Below are 17921 nucleotides of genomic sequence, written 5' to 3' on the forward strand. Positions count from 1 at the left end.
AGCAACAGACGTGCTGCATGGCCGTCAGCGAGGGTTGCAAATGTGTAAATTTGGCAAGCTGGAACATCCAAATACATTCAGCTTTTGGCTTAATAGATCTGTTGAAACAAGCAAATGGATAGTCTTGGCATGAAAGGGGAGATTACAGGCAGTTCACCATAAGCAAAGGTTGATTACATGCTGGGATAGTGTGCACATAATTGTCAAGTGACAGAACTTAAGTATAGCAAGATTCAGAGTGTGGGAGCCACTCTTTACCCTCTCATATCTCCTTATAAATCGATCTTGATAAAATACTCCTTTTGAAGAATTTTTTTTGAAAGTAAACTAGAGCACACAGTTAGAAACAGAACACTGCTGTTAATAGACTGTGACCACTCTTTGAGAATGTAAACAGCTGGTTTGCTTTGCAAAACACATTTGAAGTTGTTTAGTTCTGGCAGTGAATGTAGCAATCTTGACTGGTGATGCATTAAAACCTCAAACTTATTTTTAAAAAGACCACACATTTTGTTTTAATATTGCATGCAATTTGTACATGTGGAAAATAAGGTGATCTGATTGCTCACCACATATCAAAATGCTATTGGACATGAGTGCTCCAAAACGCTGGATCCAGTTACTTGCACCTTCCTCTAGCTGTGAATTCCTGAGCCCTGGGAAGTCCAGAAGGCTAATATTAACTTTAAATGCTTGCAAGAATCTGAGGAATTGGGCCTCATAAACATTCTATAGTCATGGACATATCTTTCAGGAATGGTTGACACAGAATGCCTCAAACCACCATTGTTTAACTGGGAGTAAGCATATTCGTAACAACTGCAATTCACAAATTTGACCCCTTACCCAATTCTGTCCCTCCCATTGTGCTGTGCTACAATTCTCTCCAATTTCTCAATGAATTGATTGTGCAACTCAAGTCCTATGGTTGATTGGGTTGTGGGGGAAAGAGGGGCAGGATCATCTTTAGGAGTAAGAGTTTAAGAGACATTTTAGCAACAATGCAATAACATTTTCTAATCTATGTCAGGTTTATGTTAGGTCGACCGAAATTGTTTCTCCCTTGTTGGAAGCACTAATTTCCAGATTCTGAGTACAGTGCAACTATAATGAATAACAAACTAGAAAAATAAAATAACCTTGTGTCAGATCAATAAAAGTATTTCTTTCAAATCAAAATCTCAATATCAAATTATTTCTTCCATGTCCAAGAAGACAGATGACTTATCTGGCGTCTGTGAAAGCCACTTTGAAATCAATTCTCTATTGCTATAAACTCTACCAATATCTTGGCCACTTTCTTCTGGTATGACCAATTCAAATACAATTTGATTACTTTCAAGCCAAGTGTCCTGAAGACTAAATCAGATGTTTATCTGCTTGTCTTCAGGTTCTTTTGAAACATTTAATGTTTCAAGTAACAGCAAACATTGACACAATCTCCATCATCTGGGCAAAAGAGGAATTGCAAAGCTTTCATTATCTTTTGGAGGAGATCCCCTTTGGTTCATTTCACTCATTAAAATGCAAACATCTTTCGTAGGATCTGTGCTATTTGAATTTAGGCCAAGACAAAATGCTGGAATGTTGATTCTCACCACTTTGTAGGTGGTCCTATTTTACAGCCTCTGATTTAGTAACTTGATTGCAGTGTTAATTAAGCCAACTTGTGACACTAATAAATGAATTTTAAACTTTTACTGGGCAGTGTTTCAACATGATTGGAAGAGTTGATCTCAGGAGTTAAAACTTTTAAATCATGAGAAAACTTACAGAAGTGGACTTGTCAATGCAGAACAGAATTATAGGGTACTGGTTCTAAATCTTTGTAATGCTGAAAGCCAATGATTTGCTTCTTAAAAAAGACTTTAAATTGTTCAAAGAGCAAGAAAACAAATACAAAATTTAAGACTAAATAGTAAAATAATCTTTCTCCCAACTTTTTTTGCAAATATGCAAAACTGACATAGAACGTAACAGCGCAGAACAGGCCCTTCGGCCCACGATGTTGCACCGACCAATTAAAAAAGCAATGACCCTCTAACCTAAACCAATCCCTTTCCATCCATAAACCTATCCACGGATCTCTTAAACGCCCCCAAACCAGGCACATCTACAACTGCAGCAGGCAGGGCATTCCAATCCCTCACCACCCTCTGGGTAAAGAACCTACCTCTGACATCCGTCCTATATCTACCACCCCTTAATTTAAAGCTATGCCCCCTCGTGCTAGCTTTCTCCAACCGAGGAAAAAGGCTATCACTGTCCACCCTATCTAAACCTCTAATCATCTTATATGTTTCAATAAGGTCCCCTCTTAGCTGCCTTCTTTCTAACGAAAACAACCCCAAATCCCTCAGTCTCTCCTCATAGGACTTTCCCTCCATACCAGGCAACATCCTGGTAAACCTCCTCTGCACCCTCTCCAATGCCTCCACATCCTTCCTATAATGTGGGGACCAGAACTGCACACAATACTCCAAGTGCGGATGCACCAGTTTTGTACAGTTGCAACATGATGTTGCGGCTCCTAAATTCAATCCCCCTACCAATAAACGCCAAGACACCGTATGCCTTCCTAACTACCTTATCTACTTGATTCCCAACTTTCAGGGATCTATGTACACATACACCTAGATCCCTCTGTTCATCAACACTATTCAGAGTCCTACCGTTAGCCCTATACTCTACACGTTATTCCTGCCAAAGTGAATTACCTCACACTTTTCCGCATTAAACTCCATCTGCCACCTCTCGGCCCAGCTCTGCAACTTGTCCAAGTCTCTCTGTAAACTATGACACCCCTCATCGCTATCTACCACTCCTCCGACTTTGGTGTCATCAGCAAATTTACTGATCCACCCAACTATACCCTCATCCAGATCATTTATAAAAATTACAAACAGCAGTGGCCCCAAAACAGACCCCTGAGGCACACCACTTGTAACCGAAAAACATCTAATAGAAAATGGTGAGTGATAGGAATGAGACACAGTATGAAAGAGAGAATGTCAAGCTCTTAGCAGGACTCCACTCAATTCTGATGCAAGGCACAACCTCTAACAATCTACATCCTTCTTTAGATATTAAGGACAAGCTGAAAAATTTCTGCAGTTTCTGTTTATCTCAATTTCCCCAATTTTTATGATTTTGGAATAGAATTTTCTTGGCTACTCTGGCAGAATCTGAGAAATTCCTTCTGCAAAGTTAGAAGCAGCACCATTGCCCACTTCTTACAAGACAAGCCACATTAAGAGCGAGAGCAATTGTGAAGATGAGAGCTCCCAAACCGGAAGCTTCTGTGACTGCTTCCACAGGGTGTTCTGGTGTAAAGCTCCAAGTTAGTATTTCCACCCAGTCAATAATCCGTATACTTGCAGTTACGTTAGTTGGGGTCATTGCCCTCCCACAGCCAGTGGGAAGGTTGTAGTTACAGCAGTGCTTCCATCTCACTATTGATATCGTTGGTATGAATGGCAAACAGGGAGGTGTTGATTTTTAAATCAGGACACAGGTTTGTTGGGTGGCTAGGGACTAGACTACGATCAGTTGAGCTGGGACTGGATTCTCCTCCTTGCCCCATCTTAACTTAGGGATGAGAGAAATGGTAACTGAAATAAGTAGTGAGTGCTCATTGACCAAAAACTCTTTACAGTTAGATTATTTTACTTAAGAATGCAAAAACAGCCCTTCAAGTCTTGCTCCACCAAAAAAAGGGTGATAATTAATACCAGATACACTTTCCTGCAAATTTCTTATAAACAAATTAATTTCAGACTTGTACGTACTCAATGACTAAGCAAACATAGCTATCTGGGATGGAGAATTTTGCAAGATTTTGTTAGCGAACAAATCCTCTTTTCTCAGTCCTAAATGGTAACCTTTCATTCTGAGACTGAGTGGAAATAGCTTTCAAGCATTAACCTTGTCAGTGGTCACGAACAGAGGTGCATGGTAAATGGGGTGCATAGCAAACAGATTATAAAGGTTGGGAATATGGTGAGACTTAATTATTTTGTAAGATCTTAAACTGAAATTTACTTTAACGTGATAATTTTGCCCAGTAATGTGTTATATTCATTTGAACCTGAGTAACTTTTATAGGTGTATATATAGGTCATGTTTCCTGAACTTTGATTATGTTTAAGAGCATTTTCAGCAATATGAAATAAGGATTAAATACTGATGGTTACAGCCTGGCATTATTGAAAGCAATGAGAGATTAACTAACATCATTAACAAGTACTGGTTCACTTGCAACTTCAGCTTAAGCAAATTGATAATAACACGCTAATAAATGCCTAATGATATCAATATAAGTGAAATTGGTCATCAACACGTATTCTATTTTCAAATTTGCAACCTAATTTAGTTATTTGAAAGCAATAAATAAAAAAACAAGATATATTGTGCATTATCTAACACTGATTTTATTTGGTTATGCAAAAGGTTTGACAATGAAACAGTTTCCAGTAAAAATGCATTTAAAATCAAAAATTCCACAGAATACAATCAGCACATTCCTTATAAAGGTATAAAACCAAACACAGATGTTGTGAATGTATAATGACTGTGCTATTTTAATGCATAATGCATGTTTTAATTATACTCTGTGGCACTAAATTATAAAACTAAATTCAGAAAATAACTTTTTTTGGCAAACAAATTTCTTTAGTCGGAGCATTCAAAAGCAGCTACAAATTAAGGAATTTTCCGTGCACTCTTTTATAACTGTTGTTTTACAAAGACTAATACTATAGGCATTTCTCCTCAGCTAAGAAAATGCAGAATCAGCTCTAGGTGGACTAAAACATTCTGCAACTATACTGTTTTTGGGTTATATTTATCAGGATCTATATACAACCTCTTTCTCCACAGTCCTCTCAATATTGCATGTGTTCAGACTTCCTGATTTTCCTTAAAAAAAAAAGCAAGGTCTGTTAAGATCCATATTGAATGAAATCTTGAGAAAACCTGTCTCCAAGTGTCTTAACACCAATTTAATCAAAACATTGGTCAGTGATGAAACCCAATATGAACAGAAATGCACATCTCTCAACTTCCACCATGTCATTTCATAAAGCACTCAAGTTGTTTATCACTTATTATTGAAAGTTCTACGTTATCTCTTTAATTTTAGCACAGCCACAATACGTAAATAAATAAGCCAAAAATATTATAGGAAAATACTAGTTCTGTTGAATAGAAATCTACCCAAACCATAAAGATCAGCAAGATCCTACAGGGACTGTGCTGACCTCAGTGAGTTAGCAATACAGATGCTCCAATTGGACTCAGCACCCCAGGTCTAGGAAAAACGTAATATCCCTAACCCAGTGGCTGAAGTGGGAAAGTGCATGTTAGGTTGGGGAAGCATTGGATTCAACTCCAATGTCCTCTCTGGTCAAAAGACCAGCAGACACCTATTATCAATATTGGCACATGAAGAACTGCTGTGTGGGTGAAGTGCCAGTATTCATGGAACTGTACGCAAACATGAATTATCACACTAGCAGGAAAAGGAAAAGAAAATTAATCTCCCCTTTCCCCCATAAGATTCTCCACACGATAACAATAAGAACATGTAGCATTTAAAGATCAAATATAAAGTATAAGAAAAATTTAATAAAAAGGCACTAAGAAATTGTTACTGAATATGGTTCAAGTATAGTAATGAAAAAGAGAAAAAAACTTTTATAAACTTGAACCATACAGAATTATAGGTTTGTACATGCTTGAAAATGGTCCTCAGCATGAAGCTTATCTTTCCTGATGGAAGACAAATAAGCACCACTGTAAGTATGTTAAATAAAACAAGTATGAGCACTTGTCAGTTTGACACACATGTACACACACACACAATCAATCACACACACACACAATCACTCGCGTACACACACATAGGTTCAAAAATTACAATGACCCAAGTTTTTAAATTAAATAGGAAGATACTTATATATTCGTGGGCATGATTACTTATGCCAAATAATTTGCGTTTGTGAGGAACATGCTACAAACTTTATTGGCAACTCACTGTGTGATTACATGCAAAATAAAGAAAGGGATTTAGGGATACTCACTAATAAAATTCCTAATTCTTCCTATCATACACTGAGAGCCAATGTATGAACAACATTACAAAGGTAGGGTACTGTGAAACTTCCGAGTCCAATCTAAAGTTAGGCTCATGGTTTAATTAAGTTTAAAAAGGCTTTAAAAATAGCTACAATAAAACTTAGCAGGTGTGATACTACATTATCAAGTATTTTTACCCAGTCACACAGAATATTTGTTTGCTACTGAAACACAAATATAAAAATATTACTCAAATGTAACCTAGATGCAATGACAAAATATGTCACAACACACGTAAAAATACTAATACAAAGTAAATATTTTTGTTTTACACTTTAGAGCCAGCAAATGACTGAAAGATTTAATTTATTCACTTTCTCTTTATTTAGTACTTGCACAGAAATATATAAAAGGATAGTATACTTGTGACATTACAACATGAAAGCTTTTGCAGGAAGTGTGAAAGATTCATAAATCATAATCACAACAAGCCAGAATAATTACAGATGTCTTTTACACAACTGAGAACACCTATAATGCACTTAGAAAGATGCAATATTCTGTGGGTTTGTTTATAAATACATTTGAAGCATCTTGTGGTGCAAGTGTTAAGTAATAACTAACCATCAGATTTATTTCCACTGGGGTTAATGTTCATATTCTTGGGACTGTGGAATTATCACAAATGTCTGTATCATGAAGCTCAATTAATCTATTTCTCACAGATATAGTTAATAGTGCCCAGTCAATTTTAACTTTTAAGCCCGATACAGCCACTAATGAATAAAACAAGTGTCAGAATCTCAGCTCCTGAAGAAGTTTTGTAAGAAGTTGACACACATTTTATAAATTATAGCACATATTCTACTTTAAAAGGGGAGAAACCTTTTTGAATAGATAATTTGATCTGGATCCACCAACTCCAGCAAAAATGCCTCAGTATGCAGCAAAGTGAACTCAGTTTTTCATTCACTGATACATAATCACACTGTTCAGAACTGCATCATTTGAAGATTTTCTAAGAAACCAAAGTAACCCTGTACAATACAAGCAGTTTTCTTGAACCATGAAGGCATTCACTTTATTGGAAGCTTTTTTTTTCTGGTGGGGAAAAGAGCAAACCAATTTGTAACTTTATACAACTAGGGTTTCTTCTAATATAGCCCTATGTTTTACAATCCTCCACACTGTTGCATGTATTTTGCTCTGTTCTCGGTTCCTCTGGCCCAATATCTGTTTCATTAGGCTTTGTAAGCTGGAAGAAAATAGAAGGTTGTTAACGTTTCACTGAAATAGTTTTTCATCATTTCTAAAACCAGAAATACCAGTTTTAGAGGTTAAAGTCCTCAAGCCATAGAATCTTACAGAAGTAGGCCATTAAGCCATAGTTTCTGGGCCAAATCCTGAACATATTGGCTATCTTCATGCTTGTGTACAAACAATATATTTTTACTATGAATGTTTGATAGCTGTGTCAATCCTATTCACATTCAACATCTGACCAGCACACCTCCCAGCTGGACAGCTGACAGTGAGGGACTGCTTCTCCACACTGCAGGCATCCCAATTTTCTTCCTGCTAACAGCATTATTCAAAACTACTTGTTTGTATAGTCAATATTACATAATTGGATGCATTTGCCAATAGAACCATCAGTAAGGATCAATGTGTAGTTTTGAGTTCATATGAAATTATTCTAGATGATTAATTCTTAAGCATCACAATGAAAATTTTCAGCTCACACTTGGATACTTAATTAAATAGGTATGTCTAACACTGCAGCCAATTTTCCATCTTTTGCTGGGCAGCCATTGTTCTAATTTTAATTCCTTATCCATGTGACTGGTTTCAAAGCCAATGCTATTAGCATTCATGCATTTTTAACAGCTTTAAACATGATACTTTGAAAAATAAATTGGATCTAAAATCCAAGCTAGGTATCTAGAGTCACAGAATCCCTACAGTGCAGAAGGAGGCAATTAGGCCCATCAAGGCCCCTATTTGTAATATATATATAAATGATTTGGAAGAGGGAGTAACTGGTGTGATCAGCAAGTTTGCAGATGACACAAAGATGGCTGGATTTGCTGATAGTAATGAGCAGTGTCAGACAATACAGCAGGATATAGACAGGCTGGTAAACTGGGCAGAGAAATGGCAGATGGAATTTAATCCAGATAAATGTGAGGTGATGCATTTTGGAAGAAATAATGTAGGGGGGAGTTATATGATAAATGGTAGGACTATTAAGAGTATAGAAACGTAGAGGGACCCAGGTGTGCAAGTACACAGGTCCTTGAAGGTGGCAGTACAGGTGGAGAAGGTGGTGAAGAATGCTAATGGTATGCTTGCCTTTACAGGAAGAGGTACAGAGTATAACAGCTGGCGTCTAATGTTGCAGTTGTATAGAACGTTGGTTAGACCACAATTGGAGTACTGCGTCTAGTTCTGGTTGACGTACTACCGGAAGGACGTGGAGACCGTGGAGAGTGCAGAGGATGTTTACCAGGATGCTGCCTGGTATGGAAGGTCTTAGCTATGAGGAGAGATTGGGCAAATTGGGGTTGTTCTCCCTGGAAAGACGGAGAGTGAGGGGAGATTTAATAGAGGTGTATAAGATTATGAAGGGTATAGATAGAGTGAAGCTTTCTCCCTGGTTCATAAAGGGCCACGGGCTTAGGGTGAGAGGGGAGATGTATAATTCAGATGTTAGAGGGAGGTTTTTCACGCAGAGGGTTGTGGGAGCCTCGAATGCACTGCCAAGTAGGGTGGCGGAGGCAGGCATGCTAGAGTTGTTTAAGGCTTACCTAGATAGGTACATGAGCAGACTAGAGATGGAGGGGTACAAAAGACTGCTCTAAAAAAGGAACAAGAGCCTCAGGACGTTCCTGGGAATCAATAGATTCCTATGGGCCGTCCAACATATTGTATGGCTCACCTGTCTTGCGTTTGAGCTTGTGGGGATCTTCCGTGGAGTCTGTATAAGCTGTGTATGTTTATTGATGTCTTTTTTTTTACATCCACAAGTGAATCGGTCTGCCTTGTTGGCCAACAAAGGGCATACATGCGGTGGGTCATGCGAGGGCTGCTCTTGGATGTGGCCCAGTGCTTCATGTCGTTAGTGTACACTTAAACTGGACCAACTGACGGGCAACAAGACAGCTCAGTGGTTATCACTGTTTGCTGTGCAGATACATGGACCTGGGTTGGATCTCCGACTTGGGTTGGTGTCTGTGGGAGCTTGCACTGTTTGCGTGGGTTTTCTCCGGGTGCTCTGGTTTCCTCCGACACCCCAAAAACGTGCTTTTAGGCTGATTGGTGTTAACAAATTGTCCCTAAATTAGACCTCCCTCAATCTGGCACACATAAAATTCTCTAAGTTTGCACTCCTTTATTGTGGAGTCCAAGAGGCGTAGGCAAAAGTCATAGGTAGAAGGAGGATTGGAATGAGGCGCTCACTGAATATTAAAATTGGTGCGTGGGCTTGTTGGGCCGAAGAGCCTGTTTCCTGTGCTGTGTTGTTCTTTGTAAGTCTGCACTGACCACAAACGCACCCAGGTCTTATCCCTTAACCCTAAGTATTATTACCCTGCTTGTCTCCTTCACACTAAGGGGCAATTTACCACGGCCAATCCATGGCGCAGTGATTAGCACTGCTGCTTCAGAGCACCAGGGATACAGCTTCAATTCTAGCCTCAGGTCACAGTCTGTGGGAAGTTTGCATATTCTCCCCATGCCTGCGTGGGTTTCCTCCAGCTGCTCCGGTTTCCTCCCACAGTCTAAAGATGTGTGAGTTAAGTTGATTGGCCATGCTAAACTGACCCTTGTATCAGGGGATTAGCAGGATAAATATGTTACGGGAATAGGATCTGGGTGGGATTGTGGTCAGTGCAGACTTGATGGGCCAAACGGCCTCCTTCTACACTGTAGAGATTCCATGATCCTCATTTTAAACACAGGTTCAAAAAATATTTTCAGAAGCTTTAAAACTTACAATTTGCTGTTCTTCATGTGTAGCTGAATTAGCATCTATGGATGTTACCCGAATAGTGGAATTTCTGCAGCATAAGGAATCTACATAAAAGAAAAACAACACCAGTTTAAAAATACTGCATTGTCTTCCTCAACCCTCCAACTCTCCAACTCTCTTTGCCTAAAGATGTTGACTTTTGGTGCAATGCAGTCTCATGGGTGTGAGAACTATTCATTGAAACTTCTGGTATCTTGCTTAGGTAGCAACTTTTCTGGCGTAAACCCAGACAGTGAGTGCCAGCAAACTGAACATTAAGAGCATTGCAGTTGAACCTGAACCATATTTGTTCGCTCACTCTCTTTCAAACAGGGATCAGAAGATAGCAATCTTGCAGATATTTCTCTAATGAGAAATAACATCCCAACATCATCTTGCTGAGTTCGGCTGATTCAGTACACACGGGATTTAGTCGGAGACCTGATCTTTATATAACATAATACTTCATGCAATTATTCATTAAGCCAGCGAAGAAAGCTATTGACACAAAGTAACAAACAAAATATTAAGCCAGCAAATGTCATCTTGGCTCAGTTGGTAGCACACTGTGTTCCAAGTTAGAAAGCATGGGTTCAAACCTGTCATTCCAGTTCCTGATGTAATTCTATCAATTGAGGTTAAGTACATACAGGTGGAGGGCATTGATTGATGGTTACTTAAGGACATAAAAAGAGCACTGTGGGAACTGGGATACCATACTGATCCTCTTAATCATGTTTTGGTTTACTGTTTTAAGTTTCATTTGTAATTTAATTTTCGTTTTAGGCAGTATCCTTTTAAAGGACTGACCCTTTAATTTATCCCTCAGTTTATTTACAAATGTGGAAAATAGAAACAGAAGTAGGCCATTCGACCCTTCAAGCCTGCTCTACCATTCATTTTGACTGTGGCTGATCATCAAATTCAATACCCTGATCTTATCTTCACCCCATATCACTTGATCCCTTTAGCCCCAAGAACTGTATCTAATTTCTTCTTGAAATCATGCAATATTTTGGTCTTTTCTGTGGTAGTGAATTCCACAAATTCACCACTCTTGAAATTTCTCCTCCCCTTATTCATAAAAGGTTTACCCCTTTTCCTCAAAATGTGACCCTAATTCTGGACTCCCCCACCATTGGGAACACTCTTCCTGAATCTATCCTGTCTAATCCTGTTAGAATTTTACAAGTTTCAATGAGATCCCCTCTCACCATTCTAAACTCCAATTAACATAATCCTAACCAATTTAGTCTCTCCTCATATTTGATTTAGTTTAATTGAATACTTCGTTTACCGAAAATAGGAAGGACATATAAAGAGACACCGACAAAGGAGTTGAGTAGAGTCAGGAGATATGTAGTTGTAATGTTTCACTCTGAATAAATCTATTCTAAGGAAAGGCTGGCTTTCCTTTCCCTCTTCAGCAACTGGCTATCAGGGTTATAAAATCTAACCTCAGTCAAAGTGGACACTTTAGTGCAGAGATGTGCTGCCACAGCAAAGGTGCCATTTTTGGGTGAGACTTTAAACCTGTCTTGATATAAAAGACACTGCAAGTACACATGATTTAAAGAATAACGCATTTTATGTTAAGCCCTGTTTGTAAATTAGGGATGTTTCCTGATTTGCATTGCCTCATTTTTGCTTTAGCAATTACCACCAATACAGTCTTTTTGAAAACCAAACTGCTATTTTACAGATTTCCATCCTTGGCCCTGCCACTTGGCATTCCTTCGCTAGACTTTCCCATTAGCCGTCTTCCCTGACCCGGCCCAGATGCCTGCCACCTCCCTCACCCGATCCTCCCACTCACCGTCTCCCTCCTCTGACCCAATGCTTCCCCCTCGTTCACCATCCTGCGCACTGACCACTCTTGCTCACCACGCAACATGATTAAAACTGCGTCTTTTTGCACTGGAGCTTTAGGAACTTTTTAAATTTGAGGTTGTTTTTTCTGTGTGTGGAAATATCCTCTGTATATTTGATCAGGTTGAAATAGGTAGAAATCTTTTTAAAGCCTCATCAACATATAACTTTACACAAAATAAACCAGCTTGCAGTGCAAATAAGTGTCATTTCAGAACTGTCCAACCACATAAGGGAGATCCATTCCTATAGCAGAGACTCTAGGTTTGGTGCAGCAATTGTTCAAATGTCCACCATTAACAGTAATACTTAAAAGTGTCACAGTTGTAACATGCATCTTTAATGGAGACTAATGATACAGTAGAATTGCCATGTCTATGCTCCTCAAATTTAAAAAAGAGCAACAACCTGCAAGATTTACTGACCTGTATTTGTTGAAGAAAGGCAGTTGTCAAGGAGCACGCAATACGTCTCTCTGGGACAATTCTTGGGGCTTTCTGCTTTGGGTAAGAGAACCTGAATAGAACATATTCATTCTTAGAATCAAGAACCTCTACGATATGCATTCTGAACCATATAAATTGATGGGAGAGAAGGGCATGTGGCCCACTGATCTGTGCCAACTCTTATGAGCACAATCCAAACATTATCTTACTTCTCTGGTTTCTTTCACAGTCCTGTATCATCTTATGCTTCAAATGATTATCTATTGTTAAATAAAACAAATAAATGTTCTCTGCTTCAGCTGTTACCAATTTTGCCCAGCTCAAAATATATCTTGAAAATATCACTTGAAAGATACAAGGATATAAGCATCTGGCCTAATCGTTGATTCTATCAGTACCTGAGAATCCTGATGGATGCCAAACTCAAGTATGGATTGTCATTGGGATAACTAGATGAGGGCAAAGGGTATTTTTGATTTTTACGCATTCAGTGCAGATTAAGCCAGTGGAATACAAAGGGTGAAAATGAAAAATTCCCCACCGCTGGTTTCCTCCAGTTAGTATGAAAACCATAATCAAACTGCGAACTTAATTTTTAGCCAAAAGGTAAAAGAGGTGTGGGGAGGAGGTTCTGGTTTATAATTCCCCATTACCTAGTACATTGAAGGAGAAATTGGCATTACAGTGGCCTTGCCAAAGTCATTTACACAAAGACCCGGGTTAATCTGCTCAGGGTAACCAAGCCTTACAATGTATTAGGGAAGTCTAGAATATAGAGGTTGTTGGCAGACTGCAAGCTTTCCTCCGCAACACTGTTGGCAGCTCTTCATATAGTCAACAAATAGAAATGACACCAGCTGCTGGACAGTGTTGTGAGGCTGCATGTGAGAACACTTACATATTCAAAGTTCAGTGCCAATTATAAACTGATTTCATAAACAGCAAGCAGAAACTGCTGAATTTTTCCGCACCTCAAACTGCTGAAACTATTTCTGCTGAAATCAGAATAGACTCACATTTTAATGTCAAGCTGTTCTGGTTGTGAGGAGCTCCTGGGCCTGTTGTCTACACAGTAATGGCTCAATATCACAAAAATTGTCAAAATTAGTGACTGCCCTCCGAGTTGTTTTAGGTCTTGAAGTTGTTTCAAGGTGACTCACCTGAAAATGTAAGTCAAAACCAAGCCAAACTATATGGCAGGCAAGCCTCAGAAAGCTCCTGGGCCAGCCAGAGTGGCTCTTTAATGGAATCTGCAGGCACAGGTCCAGGAAATAGAATTCTTTCCACAACTGCAAACAATCTTTAAAACCAACTGTTGTTACCCTTCTGCAAGTTTGAGGTACCACCAAACCTTAACTCTTGCCAACAACCTCTGTTTATTTTCTAAATTGACGGTGCTCTGATAGACAAATTGTGCAATACTGGGTAAACATCCAATGCAGATTTATCAGCAGCTTGGTTTGGAGATTGGGGGCAAGTTTTCAAGAGTGTATGACACTTAGCTGACTGAAAGAAATGTCTTGCAGAGTAAGGGGTGCCTTTCTGAACTTGGGACAGAATGGAGAGCACATTGCACTTCACTCAACTAGCTTATACCTGATTTTGGAATGATTGGTGCCGACTTGGAAGTGGAAAGTATTGTATGTCTATCACACAAACCAGCCTCCCATCCACTGATGGAAAAGGAGCTAGCATAATTAATGACACCATGCACCCTGGACATACTCTCTTCTACCTTCTTCCGTTGAGAAAGAGATAGAAAAGTCCGAGGACATGTACCAACTGACTTAAGATCAGTTTCTTCTCTGCTGCCAGACTTTTGAATGGACCTACCACATATTTAGTTGATCTTTCTCTACATCCTAGCTATGACTGTAACACTACGTTCTGCACTCCTTTCCTTCTCTAATTAGGTTTTGCTTTGTCTGTATAATGCACAAGAAGCAATACTTTTCACTGTGTACTAATACATGTGACATTAATAAATCAAATCAAAAGTTTTAGAAGAGGTCTTTCTCATTTTTAGCAATCAAATAAAAAATCAAGTTAAACTGCATATTCCATTTTTATGCATTAATTAATTCGGCTAATTAATGAACTATCAATACATCGTGAACATAGTAAATCCTTAAATTCAAATTAAGCAATGGAAATAATCTTGCGAAACAAACTGTGTGCTAGAATAAATTTAAATCAGTTCATTTTAATTACATAACTTTCAGTAGAATGCATTAAACTTCAATTAGATAATCATTCAAAAAATAATTTATCTATAATATTTCACAAACCTCTGGATGTCTGTGACAGAAAGGACAACTTTCCTTACGTAATTCATCCTCATCTTCATTCTTGTTTGCTTCATCTTTTCCTAATGGCAGTTGGTCATCTTCCTCTTTCTTTCTTGTACTGGAAACACAAAACTTGCAATCTGCAGTTTCCCTAGACTCTTGAAGAGTCTGCATATCTTGCGTCAGGTTGACGTTGGGAACTCTGTGGCATTCAAATTTCTCTGTACCTAATGTAGAATCTGAACTTCCTGACGTCATTTCAGATAGACTCTGCTGATTAGTGCAGAAATTACATTCTGTTTTTTGCACAGGAATGTCCTCCAATCTTGTAAGAACCACTTCTTTTGTAAATAATTGTCCGGTGGTAGGATAAATATTGGACTGCGCTGACAATGTCATACATTCATGATGTATTGAACTCATTAATTTGTCACTGTGGGGAATTATTAAATTTGAGCTGAGTTTTGGTATAGTCCTGGACTGTTGGTTCAATTCACCAGTGTTAGAATCTAATGGACTGGTTACAGTATTCATTTGTGGAAGAGGAAAACTGAGTTCAAAGGGGAGATAGGAGCACTCCCTTGGCTCTGTGGAATCATTTAGATAATCAGTTAAATTTCCCCACAAATCTTCAGGTAGGTCTATAGAAATGTTGTCATCAATTACATTTTGCTCCTCTACGCCTTCTACATTTTGTCGCAAACTAGCCTTTATCAAAGGCTTTGGATAAATAGTAAAGTCACTGGACTCTGATGTACTATGAGTGGATGCAGTTTTCAGAAGGGTGTTTTTCAAAGATGACAATTCATGCTCTTTCTCGTTACCTTGAGTCATTAAGTGTTCAATGCATTTTGTAACAGGATCAGCTGTCTCTTCAGAACCAATTTTCCACTCGGTACCCTGCTTTGTCACATCAATGTCCACTGAATCCAAAATTTGAGCTTTTCCCAGTTGGTCCTCCCAGAAATTACTTTCTGATTTCTGAAGTTTTGCAGGAGCCACTTGTTTCATAGATACGTCTGATCCTATAGAACAGCCTTGACATTTGGCAATTCCATCTTCTAAAAATGTTGTTTTATCCTCTTCTGGCGTGGCTTTCCATATCTCTTCGATAACTCTGGAGTTTAAATCATCCTTCTTTTCAGAAAGGCTTTCCTGACAAATTCCAAAGATTGGATTCCATTTTCCTGCTTTGATCTCATCTGTTTGAATACCATGTTTTGTTATCTCTAATTTTTCTTTTGAAGCCATGACTGGAAATTCAATTAAAAAGCTTTCATCCAACTGTAGATACTCGCTGCCAGGAAGCAAACTAAGTAGGTCATCTTCTGAGCAAGCAGTTGGGATGTCTGTAGCCACATTTACACTCAGCTCAACTGGATAGGTTACTGTGTCGATATTGTTTAAATTGCCAGATTTACATAAAGAAGACCAGGAATTACAGTCTTCTCGAAACATATTTGAAAAGCTGGATTTATTTTCACCAGAGTCTTCACCTTTGGTAGCAACTGACACAGAAGATTGAGATGGTTCTATTGAAATATTCTCACCTTGTGAATTATTTTCCCAATTAGTTGTTTCGCCAGAAAATACAATATCATTTTGATCTTTAATAACCGAAAAATAGGAATCTTTTTCACTGGTGTCTGAATGATCTTGCCAACCGACATCTTTATCCGATAAATCCTTGCACAGTGGTTGTGCTCCTGTTTTGCCAATTAAAGACAAATCAGAAGTGGATGACAACCAATGTTTAACTTGATCAGAGCTGAGCTGATTTGTGTAGGATTTACTCGCTGGAGAACTTAAGGTTTCCACTCCACCTGCTGTTGGGCCATCCTCCCATATATTCGAAGGTACTCCTTCTAATGCTACACTGTATTCCCCTTCAAATTGAGTTAGATCTTCATCTTTGCTTCTAATAAGGTTAAGGATTCTGCTGTCTTGTTTCAAATCAAAAGCTCCAGAATCCGCCACAGATTGATTAACATCTCCTTCACAAATAAAATTTACTGATTTCTGAAGATTATCCAGTGAATCCAAATTTGTTTTAGAACAATCTAAAATCTCACTGAACTCTCCTTTATCAAGCAATGCTGGAATATCAACAAAATGACCATCAACAAATGCACCTGTCCAGAGGTAATCTGTAGGACAAGTATCATCAATGCACAGATCCCTAATGGATGCTGGCAATTTTTCTAATAGGTCTGTATCAAATGAAGGTAAGCTGCTCTTGTAAGCAGTTTCTAATTTACTTTTTAAATTATTAGAGATTACATTGTCTGAAAGTGGCTCAGTATACCACTGAGGTTCTTCTTTGAACTCCTGTCCATTGTCTTTAAACTTCATATCTGTTGCAATGTTCAAATCTGCATTTTTTCTTCCAACTTTTGTAGATCTCTTCCATCTTTTATTATTTCGTTGCTTGTTCAACCCACCACCTTTGCCAGTACTTTTTCTTAATGAGGGTCTATCAGAAGAGCACAGAGATGCCCTAACTTGACTCTCCTTTGGTGTTTGGCTTCTCTCTGCCAACCATCTCTTGCACTGGGTTTGTGGAACTTTAGAAGTTTTAATTTCCTCAGGGTTTTCATAAAAGTCATTTTCAGCTTCGCTGGAGTCAGAGGAAATAGAACTTGAATGGGTTGTTGCCTGGATTGATTTTGTTTTCTCCAAACCAAAGATACCGTGCATCATTTTCGTTATTTTTTCTTGAAAAATGACCGAGACTTAATCGTATTGATAAAAAAGGACAGTTTCTCGGAGATTTGTTCAATTCTGCTGCACAATTGGACAAGCACTTGCAATACAGAAACACGTCAGATTTTCCCAAACTGCTTTTCCTTGCGACAGTGAAGAAATTTTCTCAGTTGAGTCTTGGAAAGGCTATAATACACCTAAAAATAAGTATTTAATATTAAATTGCATAGAAAAATGTTTATTATAGCTCTTTAGATAATTTTGTATTGAAATAGAACAGAAATAGAGTGGTAAAAAGCAAGAGGCTAAGTCGGTTAGGATTATATTCACTGGAGTTTAGAAGAGTGGGAGGGGATCTCATAGAAACTTATAAAATTCTAACAGGGTTAATTCAGAATGTTCCCAATGATGGGGGGGGGGGGGGGGGTCCCCCGAACTAGAGGGTCATAATTTGAGGATAAGGGGGAATCCTTTTACAACTGAGGAGAAATTTCTTCACCCAGAAAGTGGTGAATGTGTAGAATTCACTAC

The 17921-nt window shown here is 38.5% G+C and overlaps 1 protein-coding gene across 7 annotated transcripts in view; it reads right to left on the reverse strand.

Annotated features, from left to right (window-relative positions):
• Positions 1 to 4407: 4407 nt before the first annotated feature.
• LOC145351894 (uncharacterized) overlaps positions 4408 to 17921 on the reverse strand; it is a 51443-nt gene continuing 37929 nt past the window's right edge. For all 7 annotated transcript variants that reach the window (XM_080201661.1, XM_080201660.1, XM_080201659.1 and 4 more), the window contains 4 exons: positions 14688 to 17587; positions 12379 to 12469; positions 10070 to 10149; positions 4408 to 7330 (listed from right to left, as the gene is read on the reverse strand). In XM_080201661.1, coding sequence (XP_080057787.1) covers positions 7241 to 7330; positions 10070 to 10149; positions 12379 to 12469; positions 14688 to 17387 — 2961 coding nt within the window. In that variant the 5' untranslated portion in view covers positions 17388 to 17587 and the 3' untranslated portion in view covers positions 4408 to 7240. The remainder of the gene's footprint in view (positions 7331 to 10069; positions 10150 to 12378; positions 12470 to 14687; positions 17588 to 17921) is intronic.

Source organism: Carcharhinus amblyrhynchos, chromosome 13 (assembly GCF_965287045.1).
Source record: "Carcharhinus amblyrhynchos chromosome 13, sCarAmb.v2.hapA, whole genome shotgun sequence".
Taxonomy (NCBI): Eukaryota; Metazoa; Chordata; class Chondrichthyes; order Carcharhiniformes; family Carcharhinidae; genus Carcharhinus; species Carcharhinus amblyrhynchos.